General features: G+C 51.5%; 7 protein-coding genes across 7 annotated transcripts; 5 read left to right on the top strand and 2 right to left on the bottom strand.

The window, feature by feature from the left end:
• Positions 1-181: 181 nt before the first annotated feature.
• Positions 182-5763, top strand: N7481_012796 (formin sepA; the record flags this gene model as incomplete). Its single annotated transcript, XM_057272015.1, has 4 exons — positions 182-1356; positions 1419-3484; positions 3559-4892; positions 4963-5763. 4 exons carry the CDS (start codon positions 182-184, stop codon positions 5761-5763), a joined length of 5376 nt encoding a protein of 1791 aa, XP_057116203.1.
• A 1396-nt stretch (positions 5764-7159) lies between these two features.
• On the top strand, positions 7160-8952 carry N7481_012795 (tRNA modification GTPase; the record flags this gene model as incomplete). The annotated part of the gene is made up of 3 exons (XM_057272014.1): positions 7160-7255; positions 7334-8880; positions 8934-8952. The coding sequence occupies 3 exons, from the start codon at positions 7160-7162 to the stop codon at positions 8950-8952; spliced, it is 1662 nt and encodes a 553-aa protein (XP_057116202.1).
• Positions 8953-11577: 2625 nt separating this feature from the next.
• On the top strand, positions 11578-15250 carry N7481_012794 (ankyrin repeat protein; the record flags this gene model as incomplete). The annotated part of the gene is made up of 4 exons (XM_057272013.1): positions 11578-12009; positions 12104-13252; positions 13318-13435; positions 13467-15250. 4 exons carry the CDS (start codon positions 11578-11580, stop codon positions 15248-15250), a joined length of 3483 nt encoding a protein of 1160 aa, XP_057116201.1.
• A 320-nt stretch (positions 15251-15570) lies between these two features.
• On the bottom strand, positions 15571-17983 carry lysF (homoaconitase LysF; the record flags this gene model as incomplete). The annotated part of the gene is made up of 2 exons (XM_057272012.1): positions 15571-17916; positions 17978-17983. The coding sequence occupies 2 exons, from the start codon at positions 17981-17983 to the stop codon at positions 15571-15573; spliced, it is 2352 nt and encodes a 783-aa protein (XP_057116200.1).
• A 908-nt stretch (positions 17984-18891) lies between these two features.
• Positions 18892-20309, top strand: N7481_012792 (O-phospho-L-serine:2-oxoglutarate transaminase; the record flags this gene model as incomplete). The annotated part of the gene is made up of 2 exons (XM_057272011.1): positions 18892-19679; positions 19739-20309. 2 exons carry the CDS (start codon positions 18892-18894, stop codon positions 20307-20309), a joined length of 1359 nt encoding a protein of 452 aa, XP_057116199.1.
• Positions 20310-20997: 688 nt separating this feature from the next.
• N7481_012791 (putative amino acid transporter) lies at positions 20998-22887 on the bottom strand (the record flags this gene model as incomplete). The annotated part of the gene is made up of 2 exons (XM_057272010.1): positions 20998-21810; positions 21871-22887. The coding sequence occupies 2 exons, from the start codon at positions 22885-22887 to the stop codon at positions 20998-21000; spliced, it is 1830 nt and encodes a 609-aa protein (XP_057116198.1).
• A 365-nt stretch (positions 22888-23252) lies between these two features.
• On the top strand, positions 23253-24419 carry N7481_012790 (cytochrome b5 reductase family protein; the record flags this gene model as incomplete). Its single annotated transcript, XM_057272009.1, has 1 exon — positions 23253-24419. One exon carries the CDS (start codon positions 23253-23255, stop codon positions 24417-24419), a length of 1167 nt encoding a protein of 388 aa, XP_057116197.1.
• Between the last annotated feature and the right edge of the window lie 8 nt (positions 24420-24427).

Genomic DNA, 24427 nt, shown 5'->3' with positions numbered 1-24427 from the left:
GGAGGGACAAAAACACCACTTCGGACTATCGTGAATGTCACCATTTTCGTCCACCAGATCCATAGCGATCGACCCCGCTACGGCTTGTACATCGATTTTACAACCTCCGACCCTCTCCAAGTGTGCCAAGGGAGCGCTCTTTATGCTGCTCCCTGCCACTTCATAGCGACAACCCGCCAAAATGCCCTCTCATGCAGCCGCAGACAAGTCCAGGCAAACATCGGCCGGGAAATCATTTTTTGGGAGGAAACTATACAAGGACCGCTCGACCGATGATCGCTCTCAGGGATACGACGGATATGGAGGCTCTTACGATAGCCTAGCACCGCCTGGAAGCGCCGCGGGATCTCGCTCGTCCCGCTATTCGAAGCGCTCTTCAATCCAATCTGTCGACATGAGCCACGATATCGATCCCGGAAGCATCGCCCCGACCGCAGGTGTTATAACGTCCATACCATTTGAGAGTCTGCCATCGGATACAAGAAACCCCATCCCGATCGATAGCATGTCGCGACCCGACTCCCGCCACGAGCCCTCCCCCAACCACATTGGCAAAGCCGGGGGAGATTTCCATCAGTACCCAACTTTGACCTCCACCTCTGCGCCGAACGGTTACGCTCCTCATCCATCCGGTCCCCGACCACCCCCACATGGCTCCAACACGACGATGACTAGCAGCAACTCAGGGGACCGTGGCACTCGATATCAACAATGGGGACGACCCGGAAGCTCAGCGGCGAACCCTGGCATGGGACATAACTCATCGATTGACTCCTCCTCGAATTCTCGCACATCACTTGACCAGGCTAGTGTATATTCCGGTCATTCATCCAATACGCGGGGCTCAAACTACTTCCCCTCAGAGCCCTCGTCTCGCACCCTCACAAGCTCGCATTCCAGTGATCGCAATACAATCTTTCCGAGTAGTGCAAGTACCGGCAGATTGTCAAACGCCCCTTCACAGCACCAACCCATCCCCGCAGCCGTACCCCGTCCTCCCGATAATTTTCTTACTCGCCCTAGAGATGATCGTATCGTTGACCAGCTATTTCTGGACCTGATGCAGAAGCGTGGATGGCAGAATCTTCCTGATCAAGCCAAGCGGCAAATGCTGTCATACCCTGCCTCCAAGAAATGGACTTTGGTCCACCAAGATCGCTTGACGGAACTACAGGGGGAGCAGAAAAGACGACAGAATGCCCGTCAAACACATGGGCATGATGGACTTTCAGGTCTTCTGGAGCGTGCCGATGAAGAAGGCAGCCCAGAGTGGTATGTGAAGAAGGTGATGGATGACACCATTACGTCAAAGCAACTGGCTAGTTTGAGCGTTAGTTTGCGAACGCAGCCCATCAGGTAAGCCGTGAATCACCTTTTTCGCAGCAAACAAATGAATAAATATTGATCATCTTCTACAGCTGGGTGAAAGCCTTCGTTGAAGCACAGGGTCAAGTTGCCCTGACCAACGTTCTCCAGAAGATCAATAGACGGAAGGCCTCTGGGCCCGTTCCTGCTCCTCCAACTGGCGACAAAGATCTCGACCGTGAATATGATATCGCCAAGTGTTTGAAAGGTCTCATGAACAACAAATATGGAGCCGATGATGCACTCGAGCACCAAGGTGTACTTGTCGCACTTGTCAACTCATTAGCTTCCCCTCGCCTTAACACTCGGAAGCTTGTCAGTGAAGTTCTCACCTTCCTGTGCCACTGGGCCGAAGGCCAAGGCCACCAAAAGGTCCTTCAATCCATGGACAAAGTCAAGCACGACCATAACGAGACTGGCCGATTCGATGCTTGGATGAGAATTGTAGAAGTCACTATCGATGGCCGTGGAAAAATGGGAAGTTTGGTCGGTGCCAGTGAAGAATATCGCAGTGGTGGTATTGGCATGGAAAACCTGCTTATGGAATATGCCGTTTCCACCATGATCCTCATCAATATGCTGGTAGATGGAGCGGAGAGCGACTTGCAGCTACGATGCCATATTCGTGCACAGTTCATCTCCTGTGGAATCAAGCGTCTTTTGACCAAGATGGAGGGTTTCCAGTATGAAGTTATCGACAAGCAGATCGAACGTTTCCGGGAGAATGAGGCTATCGACTACGAGGATCTCCTCCAACGGGAAGGAAGCAGCATGAAGGACAGTGTTGAGGGAGAAGTCAAGGATATGAGTGATCCTCTTCAGATTGCGGATGCCATCGCAACCAAGATTAATGGCACCAGGTCGCACGACTACTTCCTCTCGGCAATGCAGCACATGTTGCTAATCCGCGAGAATTCCGGCGAGGAGGGTCTACGAATGTTCCAGCTCGTGGATGCAATGATGAGCTATGTCGCCATGGATAGGAGGCTTCCTGATCTCGACCTTCGACAAGGACTGAATTTCACTGTGCAAAGTTTGTTGGATAGACTTCATACTGATGCCGAGGCGAGACGTGTGTATGATGAATCACTGGAAGCCCGTCAGATTGCCGAGGCCGCTATCGCCGAACGCGATGAGATGAAGGCTCAGGTTGAGCTTGGTGCCGAGGGCTTGGTCAAGAAGCTTCAAAAGCAGATTGATGAACAGACCGGCATTATCGAGCTCCAGGCACGTCAAAACGAGACTTTGAAGGCCGAGGCCAGTGAACTACAAAGACTGCGTGCGCAGGAACTCCAGCGCAATGAACTGGAGACCCGAGAGCTCTATCTGATGCTTCGAGACGCCCAGGATATTGCTGCATCCAATGCCCGCAAAGCAGCCAACCCAGATCAAGAGCCATCGACCGCCGATCCATCGCAGATGCCTGGAATTCTGGACCGGGAGCGTCTTATGGAACGATTGGAGCGCCAGCTGGAGAGAACCAAGACGCAATTCAAGCTTGAGGGCAGAGTCTGGGGCCAGCATGGCCCATCTGACCGTCTACGTGAGCTGCGCGAAAAGATGGATGGAGAGGATGATTCTGGTGAAGAATTTACTGAGCAGACTCGCCGCCATCTGGATCCGGGCTCCCTTGGATCCGTGTACCGGAAACGCAGCCATGTGCCTGATATGGACGAGTCCCCTGAAGGCCAAGCTCTTTCTCCCGTGGATGAGGATGAAGAAGCTGTGTACGAAAAGCCTCGCTTGGTGGAAATGCAACGACCTCGCCTGAACCCTGCTCAAGCTACTGGCTTGCTCGGCGAGCTTGCCTCTAAGGTGCCCAAGTACGATGAAGGCCCAGAGGGAACTGGCACTGCAGGTGAAGACAAGGATACTGCAATGGAGGATGGTGAATCCAAGCCAGAGCCAACAGCACAGCAAGGCTCATTGGTAATGCCACCTCCGCCGCCGCCACCACCACCACCGGGTGGCCTTGCTATGCCTCCCCCTCCACCTCCTGGGGGTGTCAAGCTCCCGGTTCCTCCTCCACCGCCGCCAGGTGGCAGTGGCCTTCCTCCCCCTCCGCCGCCGCCAGGTGGCCTTGCTATGCCTCCCCCTCCTCCGCCAGGTGGTGCCAAGGGTATCCCGGTCCCTCCCCCCTCCCCCCTCCTCCTGGCGGCAAAGCCGGTCTACTTCCTCCCCCGCCTCCTCCAGGTGGTATTGGTGCTCCACCACCTCCACCACCGGCCCCTGGAGGCAACGGTGGATTTGTTCCTCCACCGCCGCCACCAAGTGCTCCATTGGGCGCTGGTTGGACACCCTCCTTCATTACTCCAAACTCCATTGTGCCTATGAAGAAGTTTGGCGATCCTAAGAACAACCTCAAGAAGGTGCACTGGGATAAGGTTGACACTCCTGAAGTAACAGTCTGGGCCGCGCACGCCGTTTCGGCCGAGGAGAAGGAACAGAAGTACACCGACCTGGCCAAGAAGGGTGTCCTGGATGAGGTGGAACGGTTGTTCAGGGCTAAGGAGACTAAAATATTCGGAGCCAGCACAGCGGCCAAGGCGCGCAAAGACAAGAAGCAGGTCATTTCCAATGATTTGTCTAAGAACTTCCAGATTGCCTTGTCCAAGTTTTCTCAGTTTCCACCTGATACCGTGGTTCAAATGGTTATCCACTGTGATCGAGAAATTTTGGACAACATGGTCGTCATGGACTTCTTGCAGAGAGATGAAATGTGCACCATTCCGGAGAACGTCGCGAAGTTGATGGCGCCGTATAGTCGGGATTGGACCGTTCCAGGCGCTGAAACCTCTGAGCGTGAACAGGATCCCAGTGAACTCACCCGTGAGGATCAGATTTACCTCTCCACCGCCTATGAGCTGAATCACTACTGGAAAGCGAGAATGCGTGCACTGTCTCTGACACGCTCATACGAGCAGGAATACGAGTACACCTCCTCCAGGTTACAAGAGGTCGTTCGAGTCAGTGAATCTCTACGAGACTCTGTCTCGCTCATGAATGTTCTTGGCCTGATTCTGGATATCGGAAACTATATGAACGACGCCAATAAACAGGCTCAGGGCTTCAAACTGAGCTCGCTTGCTCGCTTGGGCATGGTCAAGGATGATAAGAACGAGACCACTTTTGCCGACTTGGTCGAGCGTATCGTGCGCAACCAGTATCCCGAGTGGGAATCCTTCTCTGATGAAATCAACGGTGTCGTTGGCCTCCAAAAGGTTAACGTTGACCAACTTTGCACTGATTCCAAGAAGTACATCAGCAATATTAAGAATGTGCAGTCAAGCTTAGATGCAGGCAACCTCAGTGATCCGAAGAAGTTCCACCCTCAGGATCGTGTCAGCCAGGTGGTTCAGCGAAGCATGAAGGATGCTCGGCGCAAGGCTGAGCAGCTGCAGCTTTACCTGGATGAGATGGTGAAGAGCTACGATGACATCATGGTCTTCTACGGTGAAGATAATACCGATGAGAATGCTCGGCGAGACTTCTTCGCGAAGTTGGCTTCCTTCTTGGTCGAATGGAAGGTTTGTTTATTCATCTGAAAATGAGCCAGATGGCCCCGTGTATCAAATTGCTAACTGTTTCTACCTATAGAAATCCCGCGAGAAGAATATGGGCTTGGAGGAAGTTAGGAAGCGCACCGAAGCCTCACTGGCCCGCAAACGAATTAACGTCAATCTCGCCAATGCCAACGGCCCTGCGACGGAACCGCAGAGTTCCCCTGCCAACAGCGGTGCAATGGACTCGCTTCTCGAGAAACTGCGTGCTGCTGCGCCCCAAGCCAAAGATCAACGAGACCGTCGCCGTCGTGCTCGCCTCAAGGAGCGTCACACTGTTCGCGTTACCTCCGGACAACATGTTCCGGAGGGCGATGCGGAAGAAGGCAAAGACGGAAACGAAGATGCGGCCGATGGCGATGCCAAGACAGATGAAAATGGTCTTCTGAGCCCGCCTCTACCCGATGATGGAGACCAAAGCACCAAGGAGGCTCAAACATCCGAAGGCGAAGATATTGCCGACCGTGCGGCCAGCATGCTTCTCGGCCTAAGGAGTAGCTCTGACGCAGGTGGCGAGCGTCAGAGACGTCGAAGAGAGAGTGCTGATGAAGAACGTCGAAATCGCCGCATGAGACGACGCAACGGAGCGACGAGCGGAAGCAAAGATAGCGCCGATGGATCGGGCCTTCCAGCCGTGCAAGAACCCATGTCTCCTTCACGAACCGACTCTATCGGTGCGGATGACCAGGCTCTGCCGAGTCCTCCTCAAGAAGAAGCACAATTATCAGCGCCCCCCTCCATCATTGTCTCAGGTCAACATGATGATGATGACCAAAAACAAGAAGAACCCTCTGTCGACGGTTCATCTTCCAGCCATCCGATTGAACTGTCGGATTGAGACCGTGAACAGCCCCACGGGCGACCCTAATCTAATGTCTGATAGATTCTTATGTGATGCCGTCTCGGAAACTTCTTCAATTTTCTATCTTGCATCACCTTTTTCCCTATCTCTTACCCTCGACTCGACTGTATAATACCCTTTTCACTCCCTCCCACTCCCTTTGATCCGCCACTTTCTCTATTCACTTCGTGATGAGCGTTTGCATGGGTCATGATACCATCGTCTTCCTTTTCCTCTTTTCATTTCCTCTTCTTTATTCCTGGTTATTCCATGTTAAATTTACTTGTCTGTCGAGGGCACCCCCGCATACCCCACCTTGTTCATGGCTCAAGAGCGGTCTCTCCTTGTACATAATTCCCTTTTTCTCCACCATTCAAGGCACCGTCGACCTTGACTGTCAATTTTCATGATCGAAAGACCTAACTTTTATCGAATTGCATTCCCATGTTCGATGCCACATCTCTGTCTTTGCGAAGCCATTCTACTGCCCCTCCTGTGCACTCTCTGGATCGCAGGTAGTGTGTGATAAAGGTTGTACATGTATGCGAATCGCTGGTACTAATGCGGGAGAAAGACGATCTTCTCCGTTCAAGATGGCGTGGTACTTAAGATAGAATTTCTATTGGAGGAATATACGTGGTACATTCATAGATTACCCTGTGCGAAGCTTAGCTCAAAATTACCTATAAGCTTCAAGCTCTACCAGACTTACTTTAAAATGACTAAGACTACTCTTGATAATGCCCATACTGCCCAAGCTTATTAGATATCTATACCTAGCCCTTGTTTCGGTCCAGGGAATGACATGTTATAGATTGAGCCGTCACATACCCCTGCAAGGATTTTATGCACTAAATGTATCTATAGATTTTGATTTTCACAAGTCTGCAGGATGAGGAACTGCGAAAATCAATAGTCAACAACAAGGCAGGGAAGCTTCTTCCTAAATTGGAAAATGTCGACGACCTGATGGCCTTTCTAGCAATAGTTGGTGCTATCTAATCTACTATAGCATTGATTCCTTTTGTTGGTTATTGAATATCTGGCCCCTTTTTTCCATACTGTTTTTAGTATCCATCGTCTATACTAAATCTATCATTTACACGTGACCGTTATCTTGGATCCACCAATCTTTAATTTATCGCAACAAGCACGCGACGCCCACTCAATAACCTGCAATCCAGGCTTGAAAGCTTTGTCTCTGCGTATGAGAGCCTGTCAATATCAGAGCCTGCGATGGGCCGCTTCCATACGCTCTCCATGGGCTCAAGTACGGCCTGCGATATTCAACGAGCTTCTCTTCCGACGTCATGATTCGATCCGCGGAGCGCAATCTTTAAGAAGCGAACATAGTCCCATTCGAAGCTTCTCCTCGACTCGATATGCACCTTTCATGCTTGACGCAGATTCGACAATTTATGCACTATCTACAGCACCCGGAAGAGCGGCGATTGCAGTAGTGCGAGTCTCCGGGCCAGCGTGCGCCTCGGTATAGTCCTCCTCTCCTCCCCCCCAAAGAAGTATAAACGAATCACAAAAGCTTATGCTGATTAATCCGTGCATATAGATCTATAAAGCACTCTGTCCTCAATCCCCCCTCCCCAAACCACGCTTCGCGGCACTGCGAACCCTCTACGACCCCGACCATTCACCTTCCACAAACACGGTTCTCGATGCCGGTGCCCTCGTCCTCCACTTCCCTGCCCCAAAAACAGTCACAGGCGAGGATGTACTAGAACTACATATCCACGGCGGGCCTGCCATAGTCAAAGCCGTTCTCGGCGCGATCGCCCGAACAAATCATACAGATGCAGTGGTCCGATATGCCGAACCGGGCGAGTTCACGCGCCGGGCATTCATGAACGACCGCCTCGGTCTCCCGCAGATCGAGGCGCTCGGTGATACGCTTTCTGCGGACACGGAGCAGCAGCGTCGGCTGGCAGTGCGTGGCTCAAGCGACGCCCTGCTTACGCGCTACGAGCGTTGGCGTCAGCAGCTACTCTATGCGCGCGGCGAATTGGAGGCCTTAATTGATTTTTCCGAGGATCAGCATTTTGATGAGTCGACCGAGGAGCTGGTCTCTTCTGTTGCGACGCAGGTACGTGATCTGCAGGTCCAGATCGGGTTTCATATCCAGAATGCGTCGAAGGGTGAATTGCTTCGTAATGGGATTAAGGTTGCGCTCTTGGGGGCTCCGAATGCTGGTAAGAGCTCATTGCTAAATCGTGTTGTGGGGAAGGAGGCCGCTATTGTTAGTACCGAGGAAGGGACGACAAGAGATATTGTTGATGTTGGCGTTGATCTTGGAGGTTGGTATTGCAAACTCGGTGACATGGCGGGTATCCGTGCGGAGGGAAATGGTACCGATTCTACCGGGCGGATTGTTATAGGTGCCGTCGAGAAGGAAGGAATTCGCAGAGCGAGAGAAAGAGCTTTGCAGTCTGATGTGGTCGTGGTAGTTGTCTCACTCGAGGAAAGTTCCACTGGACAGGAGCGTCTTTTTGTTGAACCCGAGGTTCTTGATGCGGTTAATGATTGCGTCAAGGCTGAGAAGTGTTTAGTTGTTGCCATCAACAAGTGTGACAAGCTTTCAGTGGAAGAAAGAAATGGTCGTCTACCCCAGTCTCTGGAGACTACTATCTCTACTGTCTTCCCGGCCGTGCGAAAGGAACGTGTTTTCGCCATTTCCTGCAATGAAGCAGAGCGTGGGCTTTCGCCGCTGAGCCAGTCTGACCCAGGCCACCTACAATCATTTCTACGTGGATTGATCTCGACATTCGAACAAATCGCTTCACCGCTAGGCATGGATGGAGATAATAGTGGCCAATATGATATTTCCTATTGGGAGGACTCATTGGGAGTCACTCATCGACAAAGCTCGAATCTAGAAAAATGCCTCGACCACCTGGAAGATTTTCTGTCCCAGACCTCCTCCGCTTCCCCAACCCCCAATTCGCCTCTACCTTTGTCCCCAAATGGAATTTTCGAAGAAGCCGAAATTGACATTGTCACCGCTGCTGAGCATCTGCGTTTTGCGGCGGACATGCTCGCTAAAATCACCGGCAAAGGCGAGAGTGGAGATGTCGAAGATGTGCTCGGGGTCGTATTCGAAAAGTAAGTCCTCTGTCTGTCTTCCGTTGACTGAATCGGCAAACTGATGATTGTAGGTTTTGCGTTGGCAAGTAACAAGAATTGAGAGATTTCTCAAGATGAGTGGAATCACTTTCTGCGAAGCCTCTTGGCCACCCTAGCCCTGGGGCTTTACGAGTGCAGAATTCATGGTCGAGTGGAGATTAAATGAGTTGTGCTGATCGGATGCTCAATGTCATGCTGGCATATACCTGGCAGGTAATGCTTGTCTTCATGCCATGGAGAGCTTTGTTCATGGAGACCAGGATCATATATCAAAAGAGCTGTTGGTGCACATTGTGAGCTTTTTTGCAACTCAATGAGACGACTGGAAAAATGAACTGTCTGGGCGATTGGCAGGCCCGTTGTAACCACCACGGCCCATGCTGGAGTTGTCTTGGTCGTCACCGAGGAACATTGTAAAGTATCTGGATGATATAGAGAAGACGAGGTTGTACAACAATGTATATAGAAATGTTATCAAGAAAGAGCAAGTGGGGTTTTCAGATGAGGCTATTAGCTTTTGAAAGTTTGCTGTGTCTTGGAAAATTTCGGGAAAAAATTAGATTTCCCACGGTTGATATTTATACAAGACCCCTTCAGCGGAACCAGTCTGCCTTAAGACGCCATGAATCTTCCAGGCATACAGAATCTTCCAGCCCTGCCATTTCAGGCAATCTTCTAGATTTCAGCCTGGAAATCGACCGAAGCATCGGGACTGCTCTCGTGTACCATCTGAGTCAGGGCCACCCATTGCTAGCTTCCTTCTTCGCGAGACTTGCGGGCCGACCAAACTAAACGGACCTGTGATGCGCCAATCTCCTACCCTTGGCACGCCGTATTGCTGGATGATTCATCAGGGCTAATGCTACCGTGCCTACGATGATGATGCAGATCTTAGTCGAGCGAGGCTTAGTGGGTAATCATTTGGCATTCAAACAATCTTTTTTCAGCTGACGAAACGTGGTTGGAAGTTGAAACATGCTACTGGGGCTCAGCCGGTGACTCCTCGAGTGGACTCGGGCCTAACGGCTGTCTATTGATTTGCAATCCTTATTCTTCCCTGTTACTCTGGAGATTGATTGTGATTCTATTTCCCTTGTCCGGCTCTTGTTGATTTCAATTTCTTGGTTTCTTGTTGGCCTTATTCGCTTGATTTCGGAGACTGTCAGATTCTAAGAATAGCCCATGTCTTCCCCGCCTTCACCACACGCTGAGCAGCCCACAACTGGGAACTAGGAAGAAAATGGAGAGCACTTTCCTATATTTACAGTAGCGCATAAGTGTGTAATTTGTGGCCGGAATGATTCACTATCGGAGTCCGCAGATGCTATTAATAAAAATAAGAATCCCACGTTGTGCCCTTGCAGTGTGCTGCCAGGGGCCGGTTGTGAGGATTGAGGATTACTTCTTTTGGACCGCTCTCGCGTCCATTTTCCTGTTTGGCCGAATTTTCTCGCTCTAAGAGCTGACGGGCGTACAAGGATAGATGGGGAACGATTCAGAAAATTTCAAGACGTGATTTAGGGCTTTGTAGAGATACTTCCTACGACGGAGTGAATCCCGACAATATGGTGAAGAATGGGGGCCGTTTGTGGGCAGTTGGATGCTATTCATAGCACTAGCGCATCCCGGTTCGGCCATGTGGCCTCCTGGTTTGTCCTCTTCTCCACCCACACGCTCTGTGGCTTCGCTAGTTGTAAAAACACGCTAGCTATGCTGTTAGCTCTACTGTACAGTGCACGGTCTATCTTCTATAATATTTACTTTCCGGTATACCACGGCATCGGTACCCATACTCCACGCTTATCCTACATGAAGGAATAATATCTGGGAAGCGGAGACATGCAGAAGTAGATAGACGGATAGTTCTCGGCTAATTTTGGATACTTCAGATATCAACCTGGTAGATTCCGAGCATATGGCTCGGGCTGAGATTGAATCCTACCGAACCACCAAGCGTGCGCCGACATTTGGATGATGCTATTTTTGCTGTGGGAAACACAGGTATCCGGCCGAGGCTTTCCGGGATTTGATAGATGAGGAAGGTCGCACAGAAATCCAAGGCATGTGATGAGACTAACATTTGACGGATTTCCAATCATGATTATAATAATAGCTCTGGCCCCAAATCTGGTCTCAGAAGATACCAGAATGGACAGGCTGCTTGTCGATCAAAATGTGTCTTGAATCCTAGGAGACCCCGTAGCACGCCTCGACTATGAAGTTTTCATCTATAGTTAAATGATTGGCAGGGAAGCTTTCAGGGGAATCGAGTGAAACATTACTGCTGTATTAACCCCACCAGCTTTATTGTGGGTGCTAAATATAAACGTGCTCCTCTATAGTGTGTAGCAATAGCCGTGCATACTACATGTGTATACTAGAAATCATCCCGAGACATTGCGGGGCAGCGAACCATGGTTCAAGACGGATGAGGAACTGCTTGGATCAACATCATCCAACAAATTACAAGCCACTTTCCCGATTGCAAGCCCAATTCTATCTTCGAGGATAATGATTGATCATATTTCTATATCGCCAGATGCGACAATGGCCTGCAATGCACGTCCGCACTGGCGGGTGCGCTAAGTGCTGGTGGAGATGCCTTCCCCACCATGTGATTTGACGCTGTCAGCCTCGCCCTCGTAGTCTCGCTCTTCATGCTCTGCATCCTCAACCATGGACCCCGTCTCGGCTTTCGGCCTCATTTCGGGCGGCATTCAAGTCCTCCAGGCCATCACGTCGACTGTTCATGGACTCAACCAGCTTTATGGAAAATTTAAGGACGCCGATTTGACCATTCAATCCCTGATCCAGGAGCTGAACTGTATCGGTGCAGCACTCACTAGCCTCAAGGAATGGACCCGCCTGAACAGTGCCGATGGACTGCAATCGGAAGAGTACAGTCGGGACCTGGCCGTCGCCATGGATGGCTGTCGTGTCATTATGGAGGTCGTATCTCACGACGTGTCCACCCTGGTGCAGCAATCCCGAGAGAATGGGGTCGCAGGAATTCGCACCCGCATGCGAGTAGTTTGGAATGAAGAGACGATGCGCGGGCACCAGGAAAAGTTACGCTCGCAGGTAATGGCGCTGCAATTGCTGCTCCAGGTGTGCCAATGGTGAGATGGATTCGCTTAGCCCGCCCGACCAACCACGTTTTTGACACTGATTGGCCATAATTAGCCATACCTCGACAGAGCAGGTACGATTGCTTAGGACTGCTACGACAAGGAAAATCTTCCATCGAGTTGCAGACGATACAGCGACTATCTTGTCCAGCCGCGGAAGCCGCGCCACATCTTACGCAGACAGCATGTCTCAAAGTAGCCGACACTCTGTCAGTGATTCCGACTTTGATTTTCACAGGGCTATAGCAGAGTCACCAGCCTATCGTAGAACACTGGATCCAATTGCTCTTACTGCAGCCTCGCTAGATCAACCCCAGCTACCGATAGCCGAGAGTGATCATAGCCCCTTTGCATTCACCGGCACAGACGAGGGATATGCAAGCAACCGCACAGAGACCACTAGCCTGACAGTCCCATCGCTAAATATTCCAGCATCAAAGTCCGAGGAAGAAGGCTACTTCCCCTTGCCTAGCAGCCCATCGGGACCAGTACGACACCCAACGAGCCCTCTCCATAGTCGCAGTGTTTCTCATACTCAAAATTCTCAACAACAACATCAAGCACCAATAATCCGAAGGAATGCGTCTGATTCCAAAGCGCAGAAATTGCGAACATCAGGATCCAAGAGAGAAAGATTCTCCTCTTTATTGGGTATGAGCACTCGCAGTCGCGCTAACCTCGCCGTGTCCCCCGGAGTCTCGCCGAACCCATCGGCCAACAACTCTGGCTCTGGCTCTCTTAGAAGAAGACAGAGGCTAGAAGGTGACTTGAGAACTAGTATAGACCTCACAGCCAAACACGAGGTATCGGTACCCCAGATAATCAAAGCAGCCCAGGCGGGCTCTCGGGATGAAGTGGAGCGGCTGATAGAACAAGGGTGTGATATTGAAGCCCGCCACTCCCGATCAAGTCGGAACGCTCTTCTTGTTGCGGCACACTGTGGCTATGACGATGTTGTTGACTTGCTGATACAGAATCATGCCAAGCTGAACATTGTCGACAGAGGAGGGTGGACTGCTTTGCACCTGTCCGCATCTCGTGGGCATCGAGCGGTGCTAGAAGTTCTATTAGAGGAGGGTAGAGATCTTCTCGAGACCCCGAGTTTCCATGGTCAGACTGCGCTGCGTGTAGCAGCGGACTTTGGTCAGCTGGAGGCAGCGTATACTTTACTCGCGCATCACGCACAGGTCAATTCACGAGCAGAGAACCAAATGACTGCATTGGTGAGTCCATTCCAGGCGTAAAATCTGCCTAAGAAAGAAGGAAAAATCACTTATAAAGTTTATAGCATGCTGCTGCCAAACGAGGGGATAGTGAAATTATCCAAATGCTGATTTCCCATGGTGCCGACCTGGAAGCCAAGGATGGAAATATGATGACAGCACTCCACCATGCCTGCGAGGAGGGTCATCTCGATACTATAAACATGCTCCTGAGACAACCGGGCTGCGATTGAAGTACTAGGCCGTGAGCGCAAAACGCCGCTAATATGTGCGGCTGAAGCGGGTCGTTCTCGGGCCGTTAAGTTACTCTTGAAACGCAAAGCCAATTCTCGAATTATCGACGAGACGGGCATGACCGCGCTTCATTGGGCTGCGTATAATGGGCACGAAGAGACGGTCGGGATTCTAAGCGAAAAGAAGGGCTCGCTTGATGCCGTCAACAATATGGGACGTACCGCGTTACATCTGGCAACAATTCAATCCCGATTTGCCGTGGTGGACTCCTTACAACGGAAAGGAATGCAGCTTGATAAAAGATGCAATACTGGCCTCACTGCACTTCATTATGCGTGTATGGCTGATAGTTTTGAGATCACGAGACTTCTCCTGATGACAGGTGCCGATGTGGAAGCATCCGAAACCCAGCACCAGCAGCGGCCTCTGCATATTGCTGCTGCTCGTGGTTCGGTGCCTATTCTCGAGCTTCTTTGCGAGAGGGGTGCTACACTTGATGCTAGAAACGGTTTTGGAGATCGCCCTGCATGTGTAGCGAGTCGCTTTGGCCACGTGGGTGCTGTACAAAAGCTTCTTGACCGAGGGTCTCCGGTTTGTCTGAAGTTTGAGACGGGCTTTCGTGAAGACTCACTTCTTTGCCTGGCTGCTTTGGGAGGCCACTGGGCTGTTGCCTCTTTGTTGTTGGCTCGCGGAGCATCGATCGTAAAGAAAGATGAGACGGGCTGGGCGCCGGTTCGTTATGCAGCCTACCACGGCCATACAAGTATTTTGCAATTATTCTTGTCAAGCAACAAGATCCCCAATGCGAATTTACCAGAGATCATCCAACTGCCACAAACTATTGGATTTGCACCTATGGTTTCTCCAGAAAAGAAGGTCGAGGTACAACAGCTTCTCGGTCAATCCTTGAGATATCCAGCTCCAGTCGCAGTCCCAGCCTCAACGCAGGGACCAGTACCAGGTCCAATTTCTGTACAAGGACCAGTGCCTAGACCGCTACCTGCTCCGATTTCAGAGCCGGTGCCTTCACGACGCGAGCAAGCTGCTAATGCAATCTCAACCGCGTACACATCCCCGGCCTCGGCTCCATTCGCCAGTGAAGCTGGCAGCACGGCGATATATGAACTTCCAACAAGTCCAGACCGAGAGTCAGCAGACGGGAACCACTCAACAACCACTTCGGTCCATATGCAGCGCAATATGACCTTAGTGGAACCGACTAGTACAGCTATAGTAGGGCAACGGGTACTCACCCCGGAAATGAGACACCCAGAACCAACCCAGGCTGTAGCTGGTGATCGCATTGCTGCACTCCTACACGGTGCTCATGATGTTCCGGCGCCCCGGCCTGCATCTACATCTACATCTACAGTTACATCTGCGCCTGGCCCGGGTCGATCGCGAGATCGCGAGGCTCCACAATTATCGGCTACGTATACGCCTGTGTCATTTATCTATAGCCCAACACCTTCGCCTCCGGTCCGGTCTTATGCTGTTCCACATCGTGGAAGAAATAGCGTTCTTATAACGCCCCCTCTGGCTGAACAATCGGTCGACGCGGCTCGGGTGCCGAGGTCTCTTCCTACATATGAGAATACTGGTCCTCGGAATGAGTCTGCGATTCGGAAAGAGGAGCAGGATGGCGATTTAGACTCGGACTCGGACTCGGACTCTATATCTTCTGTTTATACGGCACCGGAAGGCGACGCGGACGTATCTATCTCAAATACTACACAGGAAATATCGGTTCAGGAACGTACATGAACCAGGGAAATTAGTTGCATAATTACTAGTATTAAGAACTGGAAAATGCTATTGAAATCTAGAGACACATTCAATGCTTTTGTGTGTGGTACATATACAGATCCGCCCATCAAAAAATCCACAAACTTTCACGCTGCAAGTTGCGTCTATAGTATAAGTAAAGTATAATATAGAATGACCAAAAAAGCTCGGGTATCACGTCGTCTAAAAACGCCAAATTCCGCAAACCGGAACCCAATAAATCGAAACGAGCCTCAATTATCAATTATCCCCACCCCCAAAAAAGGATAGAGATAAAAGATAAATATAAAAGATCAAGCTCAGGCCTCGATGGCGTTCTTAACCCACTTCTCCAGACCTCCCTTGGCGATAATCTCCTGCACATTGGCCGGGAGCTCACCGACCTTGTGAGTCCACTTGGCACCACCCTCACCCTCCTGCACCTCGATCTGGCTGCGGCGAACGTCCCAGGTCAGGGTCCAGCCAGTGCGGCGAGTGAGAGCCTTGCCTTCGGCGGCGTAGTGCTCGCGAAGGCGGGCAATGAGACGGGGAACTTCGAGACCCATCAGGGCGTTATTGATGCTGTTTCGGGAGAAGATGTTTCCAAAGCTGCCGGAGACAACCAGGGGGATCTTCTTGGCGAGAATGGCGGTAGCGGCCTGCTCGCGAGAGCTACCGCAGCCAAAGTTGAAGCCGGAGACCAGGATGTCGCCCTGCTTGGCGAGGTGCGCGAAGTCGGTGTCGTAGTTGGACATGCAGACTTCTGCCATGGTCTCCTCTGAGACGTTGTCCTGATAGGTGTACTTGCCTGGGTAAATACCATCGGTGTTGATGTTATCGGCGTCGCAGAAAACGATCTCGCCGGAAATGCTCTCCGGGAAGCCGGGGTACAGCTCGGTCAGAGCATCGTCAGAGGCGGCGGCCTCGGTGGCATCACCCTCAGTGGAAGAAGGCTCGGGAGCAAATTTCTTCTCGCCGTCGGCGATCAGGTCGTCCATCTGACCAAGAATCTTCTCCAGAGCCTCCTCGTTGGTGAGCATACGGTCCTCTTCGCGGATACCGTCGCCCTCGCCACGGATGACGCCAGCGTAGTCCTCGGGAGTCTTGTACCACCCAGGGCCGGACAGCTTTCCGCTCAGAGCAGATGCAGCAACGACCTCGGGGCTGCCCAGGTAGGCCTTAGCGTCGGGGCTTCCCATGCGACCCTTGAAGTTACGGTTGGAAGCACTGATGCCAACCTCGCCAGGCTCAAGAAGACCAGTGCCCAGACCAATGCAAGGACCACAGCCGGCGGGAAGAACGGTTGCGCCAGCATCAATCAGAACCTGCCAGTCACCAGCACCTTCGGCAGCAAGCTGCTCGGGGATGGAAGCAGCACCGATGTAAAACTCAACACCCTCGGCGATCTTGGGGACCTGACCACCGTTTTTCTCGGCAGCCTCCTTGAACACACGAGCCGCGGCAGCGATATCCGAAGCACGCGAGTTTGTGCAAGAGACAAGGTAGGCCTTGTTCACCTTGATATCAGCGGCCTCGAGCTCGCCCAGAGGAGTGGCAATCTTAACGGAGTTGGGACCAGAGACGTAAGGAGAAAGCGAAGCAAGGTCAAGATAAAGCTCCTTGGAGTACTTGGCGCCCTTGTCAGCAGACAGAGGGTTGGCGAACAGCTGATCGATGGCCTCATGGGTGAATCGTTGCGAGGCCAATGTCTTGTAAGATCCATCTCCATCCGCCAGGCCCATGGCACCAAGGGTGGCCTTGCCCTTCATCCAACCCTTGAGCACATCATCCATAGGGAAAAGACCGGACAAAGCACCCCATTCAGTGGTCATGTTAGCGATAGTCAATCGGTCGTCAACAGAAAGACTGCGCATGGTCTCTTCGGAACCAGTGAACTCAATGGTATGGTTCAGAACATCATCCTTGTCGAACAGACCGCAAAGAGCGACGATCACGTCCTTGCCGGTAACGCCGGGAGGCAGAACACCAGTCAGATTGACCTTGGCTCCTGCAGGCAGCTGCCACCAAGTGCGTCCACTGGCCCAGCAGCTTGCCGCATCTGTCCGCACGATAGGAGTACCCAAGCAAGAGACACCGCCGTACATGTTGCTGTGAGAGTCGGATGCGACACAAAGAGTTCCGGGCCATGCGAAACCTTCCTCAATCATAACCTGGTGGCCAATACCACGGCCGGCAGGGTAGAACTCGACTCCGTGAAGCTTGGCGAAGTCCTCAATCTGCTGGTACTTCTGGAGGTTCTTCTCGGACTTGTTTTGCACGTCGTGGTCGAGGGTCATGACGATTTGGTTGGGGTCGTGGATCTTAGAAGCACCAATAGACATGAACTTCAGGGCGACGGGCCACGAGTTGTCGTGGGTCATGACGCGGTGCGGAGAGATTGTCACATAGTCACCGGCCTTGACAAATTTGTCCTTGGCGAGGCCGACAGCGTACTGCTGGACGATCTTCTCGGTCAGGGTCTGAGGCACAGCCTTGGAGGTTTGTAGGGGAGAGAATAGCGCGGCAGCGGCGGGGTCTTCGAGCTGGGAGTTGAAGGCAGTTTGCAGGAAGACTCGGGAGGTCATGAAGGTGCGGCGAAGGGTGCTGGGAACGCGGAGGCGGCCCAGCATGGCCCTTTGGCCAGAGACGGAGGGCATCAATCGGGACTGCATGAGGGTAATGTCAATTAGCAAGTTATACCGGGATTGTTTGAGGAGAAACACTTACAGTCATGGTGCCACCGAGAACCGAGAACCCTTGAAGGACAAGAAAGTAGTGAACTTGGAACTATCGGCAGTTCGGAGTTCCTCCAATGTGAGAAAAACGACCACCGAATGGGCGGCCGGCTATTTGGACAAATGACTCATCCGACTGCTGATTGGTCAATAGTGGGAGGCAAAGGGGGCAAAGGGGGCAAACTAAGCAAACACATCACGCGATTCGTCTTAAATCCGCCGATGTCGGCTGAACACAAAAGAATACTTCGATTTAGGATACTCTAGAGAATATATAGAGTATTTTAGGGATTAGGTCCTTAGACACTCTACCCTATCCCCTATCCTATCTAACTATTGTCCTCTATCCTGGATACCATGAGGGTATTGATTGATTGGAGTATACTATAAACTGGTTATGTACTCTTCTACTGTTTTACATAGTGTAGATCAACCCCACCGTCATTGATGAGTGCCTCTCCCCATTTCTAGGACAGAATTGAACAAACATTTAGTGGCCGCTAATAGGAAGATATTTTCAAAGATCTACACAATAAATTTACCTACTACTAACTCTGGAGTATCAATTTTCCAGCAATTGAACCTTGTTGTATCATGTATGGAACTGTCTGCCATCTGCAGCCTTGACTCATACCCCGCCATTGCCGCCAAATTTCATTTTTAGTTCAGAATAACTATTGGCTCAATAGAAAAGAACCCGGTGAATGGACTAGGACACTCAACCGGATAAATCCTCTAGTAACTCCTTAAATTGACTCAATTGCTCTTCTCGCAATGACTCCAAAGTTAATCTGATCCACCAAGGTGCGATCTCCACTCTTGAGCTTTTTCCCTTCCGCTTTACCAGTATCTTCCTTCCTTCCCCCTCCCTCCATCTCCCACCTGATCCTCGATCATTCTTTCAAAATGCCTTCTCGACAAGAAGTTGCCTACTTTGGAGCCGGTCCCGCTCCCTTGCCGACCTCAGTCGTCGAGGCCGGCGGCAAGGCATTCGTGAACTACAACGACTGCGGCCTCGGACTCGGCGAGATCTCGCACCGCTCTCCAACCGCCAACAAAATCCTCGCTGACGCAAAGGCAAACCTCTCCACCCTCCTCGATATCCCCGACAACTATGAGATCCTCTTCATGCAGGCCGGCGGAAGCGGCGAGTTCAGCGCCGTCGTGCACAACCTGGTCTCCGTCTGGATCGAGCGCCGACGCCGCCGTGCCGAGGCCGACATCCTTAAGGCCAACCCTGGTGCTGAGAAGGAGCAGGTTGATGAACAAGTCTTCCAGAGATTGGCAAAGGAAGTGGACGAGGAACTGAAGCTCGATTACCTTGTAACGGGATCTTGGTCGCTCAAGGCTTCGCAGGAGGCTGCTCGTCTTGTTGGCTCCAAGTATGTCAATGTTGCTCTGGATGCGCGCAAGGCCAATAATGGAAAGTTTGGCAAGATCCCGGCTGAGGATACCTGGTCCTTGACTCCCACCAAGCGCGAGGGTGGGAAGGGTTCTGCCTTCGTCTACTTCTGTGACAATGAGACTGTTGATGGTGTCGAGTTCCAGAGCTTCCCTAAGTCGCTGGAGGCGCAGGGTCAGGACGAGGAGGATGAGCGTCTTGTCATTGCGGACATGAGCTCCAACTTTATCAGCCGGAAGGTTGATGTTAGCAAATATGCTGTCATTTTCGTACGTGAATTGGAGAATCATCCGTATCCATCGAAAGCGAAAGCAACATTACATTTTAACATTTTACTTACTTATCCAACAGGGCGGCGCCCAAAAGAGACATCGGTGTTACCGGTATCACCATCGCCATCGTCCGTAAGGACCTACTTCCCCCTCAGACCGCAACTCCTCCCCCCGCACTCCTGCACCGTCTGAACATCGGCGGTCTCCCCGGCCCCGTCGTGTTTGACTACGCCACCATCGCCAAGAACAACTCCCTCTACAACACTCTCCCCATCTTCAACCTCTGGATCGCAGGCCAAGTCATGGCCGACCTTGTCTCCGAGTTCGGAGCCCAGAAGGTCACCGGACAAGAGCAGATCGCTGACAAGAAGGCGGCGCTCATCTACGGAGCTCTGGACAAGTACCCGGAAGCTTACCAGGTAGTTCCGGACAAGAGTGTTCGCAGCCGTATGAACATCTGCTTCCGCGTCTACAGTGGCGACGATGCGAAGGAGAAGGAGTTCCTTGCTGGTGCTGAGAAGCGCCTTCTTCAGGGGCTTAAGGGTCACCGTAGTGTTGGCGGTATGCGCGCTAGCAACTATAACGCTGTTCCGCTGGAGAATGTGCAGAAGTTCGTGCAGTACCTGGAAGATTTTGCTACTGGGCAGTAGACCTGTCCGAGTCTTTACCCAAGAGGCAAAGCAACCTTTTTTTTTGTTGACCGTTAGCGAATTCAACCTGGGGATCAAGAAGTTTTTCAGAGAAGTGAGTGAGTGACTAGTAGGGCTGGTGGTATATTGATATATCCGAAATGGGGTTCCTGCTAGTTGCACTATTCAACATAACCTTATGGTACGAGATTAATGATATATGCGCAAGAGAAATCCAAAAAAGAATATTTATTGATACTAGTATCTCTCTTCTTTCCATTGACCGCGCTCCATGCAAATTCCTTACCTGTGTGCCGTGATGGTTTACCTACTGGTTGTTAACTTCAACTTGAAGTTGAAGATCGAGTAGTAGCCCTGGAGTGATATGCTATAGATGCAATGATTATTGATTATTGTGATCTAGTATAAGACAGTGAAACAGCCTGAGATCATCCAAAAATAATAAGGATAATAAGACAGTGGAGAGAAAAGAAAATTCAAATGCACTTGGCAAGCCACCGTCATCACATCGTACGCCAACAGCGCGCTCAATAAATTCCAGAGCAACGCAAGGACAAGACATTTGAGCACATTGCTCAAACCATACACCCGGTTTTATATGCATGGGTATCAATCATCAAACTAAACAAATGAATAAATAGCGAAATCAACGAGGTCACGTAGGGGATCATTGGAATCCATCCATCCTCTACCGAGAGTGCGATTTCCAGAACTTCCAAGAAATCCCAGTTTGACCATCTCGCTGATATATGCGCCAGTAATAAATAGGGACGCCAGTGATGATGAATGCAACCACAATCAGAGTTTGAAGAGGCTCGGCGATGACAGCACGGCTGAGTAGAAATAGGCTAACACAGCAGAATATAATAGGAGTGGTAATCCAAGTTCGGTACGGACGCTCGAGATGGGGTTCGCGAATGCGGAGAACGATCAAGCCGAGGACAGTGACGAAGTAAAATGTATACCCGGCCACACCATAAAAGGTAACCAAGGTACCGAATTCGCCAACGGCAATGTATGCGGCGGTCAATACTGCATTGAACGCCATGGCGTAGATGGGAGTGAACCCAAGCCGGGATTCGTCGCCAAATAGACGCGAGATGGATTTCCGGGCCCAAGAACGGTGACGGAGACGAGTGCCAGCGGCAGGGGTTGGCGAGGAAGAGTTGCCCAATCCGATGCGTCCGAATAGCGATGGAAGATAACCTTCCTTCCCGGCCGCGTAAACAAGTCGACCGCTAGTGAAAGTCGTTGCATTGAGAGCTCCGAAGCAGCTGGCTCCCACAACTAGTGCGAGAACAACAGCACCGACGGGGCCGAAGACCTTGCTGCCAAATTGGACGGCAACTGTGTTGCTTCCCTCGATTGTATCGTGGGGCAAAACGAGGAAGTAGGCAACGTTGGCCATCAGATAACACAGAATGACCAAGGGCATAGCGGTATGGATCACACGCGGCAAATCGCGGTTTGGGTTCTTGAACTCGCCAGTCACATAGTTTGTCTGAAAGAAGGGCATTAGAGACAGCCTTTTCAAACCCCCCCAAAAATCAGTCACACTTACATTGTCCCAACCATCAAATGCCCACAGTCCTGCATACAACGCTACCGCAAAGTCCGATATTTCCGTATTGGTTCCTGCGAACCAACTAGTGTTTTTCCACTCGTCGCTGGCGCTTCCTTTCGACGAATAACCAGTGATTGCCACCACGATTCCCGTGACGGTCACACCAAGCAAAGCGACAAACTTGAAGAACATAAAAAGATCACCAATACGGGTCGCAATCTTGGTGGAGATGCAGTTGAACAGAGTCACCGCTAACAGGCCACCGATAGCAACGCCCTTGTTGATCCACGGGCTGACATGTTCTACATCGGCACCCACGAATGCTCGCACAACATATTCGCCAAAGATAATTGAAATAATAGCTGCCGATCCAGGCTTCAAGACCAAAACAGCACACCAGGTGAAAAGAAACCCAGGAAGTTCGCCGAAGATCTTTGAAAGATAGACCTGAGCTCCTCCATTGAGTGGGATCGCCCCTCCCAGTTCCGCATAGCTCGCAGCTCCTGTCCACGCGAGCAAGCCAGCCACAGCCCAAATGATGAGTGATGCGCCTGGCGATCCCGCGTTCGCATTGACCTGGCTGGGCGAGGAGAAGATTCCAGAGCCGATAATCAGACCAACGATCAGGGAGAGTCCGTTCAGGTATGTCAACGTCTTGTTCCGTTCCAAAGATCCATCCTGTCCCTGGCGATCTAATGTCGTGGGTGCGCCTAGAGGAGCGTATCCACCTTGTGTTTGGGATAACGGGAAAAGGTTGCGTCCGAAGTCGAATGCAGAGGATACGGAATAGCCTCTTTGGCGACCTGCTTCGAGGTAGACATCTCCTTGGTCATCGGCGAGTGGATCTTCATCTTCGAGTGACAGTTTGCGCGAGGACGAGATTCCATCGGGGGAGGAGGATCGCGAAGAACCGGCAACGGATACGGGAGACGAAGAGGCGAGAGATGCGAGTTCTAACGAGTCTCGTGGGGCGGCGAGGCCATTTCGGTCGTGTGAGTATCCCGGATTCGACATTCTTTTTGGTTGTTAAACCCGGGGTGGGTGGTGGGTGGTGAGAGAGAGAGAGAGGGCTCGATTCGACGGGGGGTCAGGAGATGTTGGCAAAACTCTCCATTTCCCAGCGATCGAGGTAGTAGAGAGGGTGAGGGTGGTGGAAAGGGAGGAGAAAGGAAAGAAAGAAAGAAAGAAAGATCCGCGGTGGAGAGAGGCACAGGGTCCAGGCGAAGGCGAAGTCTGCCAAGGGGGTGAATTGCTGTTGTTCGTCGATCGCCCAATCGGCTTTGACCTTCTGCAACTCCCAATTTCCCCGCGGTTTTCCCAACTTAATAACTTAAAACTCCTAGGAAAATGCGATGACCCTTCAAAGACCGCAAATCCCCATGAACTCCTCTTCTCTTTCATCTTTATGCTGCCGTAGGTCTGCACTGCGGCAGCCGGTGGCTCAATATCGCCGTTTTGCCTCTGCCTCGACTGCCTCCCCGAAATCCGCACCTCCGTCTCCGAAAAATCGCTGGGTAGGCATTGCCATTATAACAATTGCTGCTGGTAGCACTGGCGCATATTTACGGTCGCAAAGCCCAGCGTCCGATACCCTCAATCCAGAAACTTTCACCAAATATAGCCTCGTGTCAAGAGAGCCGGTCTCATCGACAAGCAGCCTTTTCACCCTCCGCCCTCGATACCATAGCGATCGCAACTACGATGTCTACGAGGATGCCTGGAGAACAGGAGTGTGGAGCGTGATGTTCAAGCAGCCTCAACTACAGATTGGACGAGACTATACACCTCTCCCTGCGACAGCAGCAACGCCGTTGACTGTCGACGAGGAGAATGAAGGCTACCTGCGTTTCTTTATTCGCAAAGACCCGTTTGGAGAGGTTTCACGATATCTGCATAGCCTTAGCATAGGCGCTGATATTGAGATGCGAGGGCCGCAGATTGAGTGCGCCATTCCGAAGGAAACTCAAGAAGTCCTGTTCATTGCTGGCGGAACGGGGATTGCCCCGGCGTTGCAGGCTGGATATTCTCTGTTGAACCGCACAACTGAAGAGAACCGACCGCGGATACATATCTTCTGGGCCAACCGGCTAAAACAAGATTGTATCGGTGGCCAAAGCGATACACCTGTACTTGAAACGACAACGACCCGTCGGTCATGGTTCTCAGGGTGGTTTGGTTCATCTAAAAACACAACCTCGAACGACCAGGTAGCGCTCCACTCCTCGGAAGACAAGACTACGTCTATGATTGTGCGAGAGCTGGATGGTCTCAAGTCCCAATACCCGGGCCAGGTCACCGTCGACTATTATCTCGACGAGGAAAACCGATTTATTAGCAAGAAGGAGATTTCAGATTATATTGAATCTACAACACGGCCTTTGGACAGTGTACCTGGGAGAAAACTAATATTGGTTTCTGGTCCCGAGGGCTTTATCAGTTATATGGTTGGGCCAAAGGTTTGGGCGGATGGTAAGGAGCTACAAGGTCCCCTTCGAGGAATTATCAAAGAGCTCGATCTCAAGGGATGGGCCGTGTGGAAACTCTGACAGTGTCC

The sequence above is a fragment of the Penicillium waksmanii genome (assembly GCF_028829765.1).
Source record: "Penicillium waksmanii strain IBT 27052 chromosome Unknown utg000010l:1.0-3698451.0:1.0-3701458.0, whole genome shotgun sequence".
NCBI classification, from domain to species: Eukaryota; Fungi; Ascomycota; class Eurotiomycetes; order Eurotiales; family Aspergillaceae; genus Penicillium; species Penicillium waksmanii.
The sequence above is the reverse complement of the archived record's forward strand: the minus strand, read 5'-3'. Positions and strand labels throughout refer to the sequence as shown.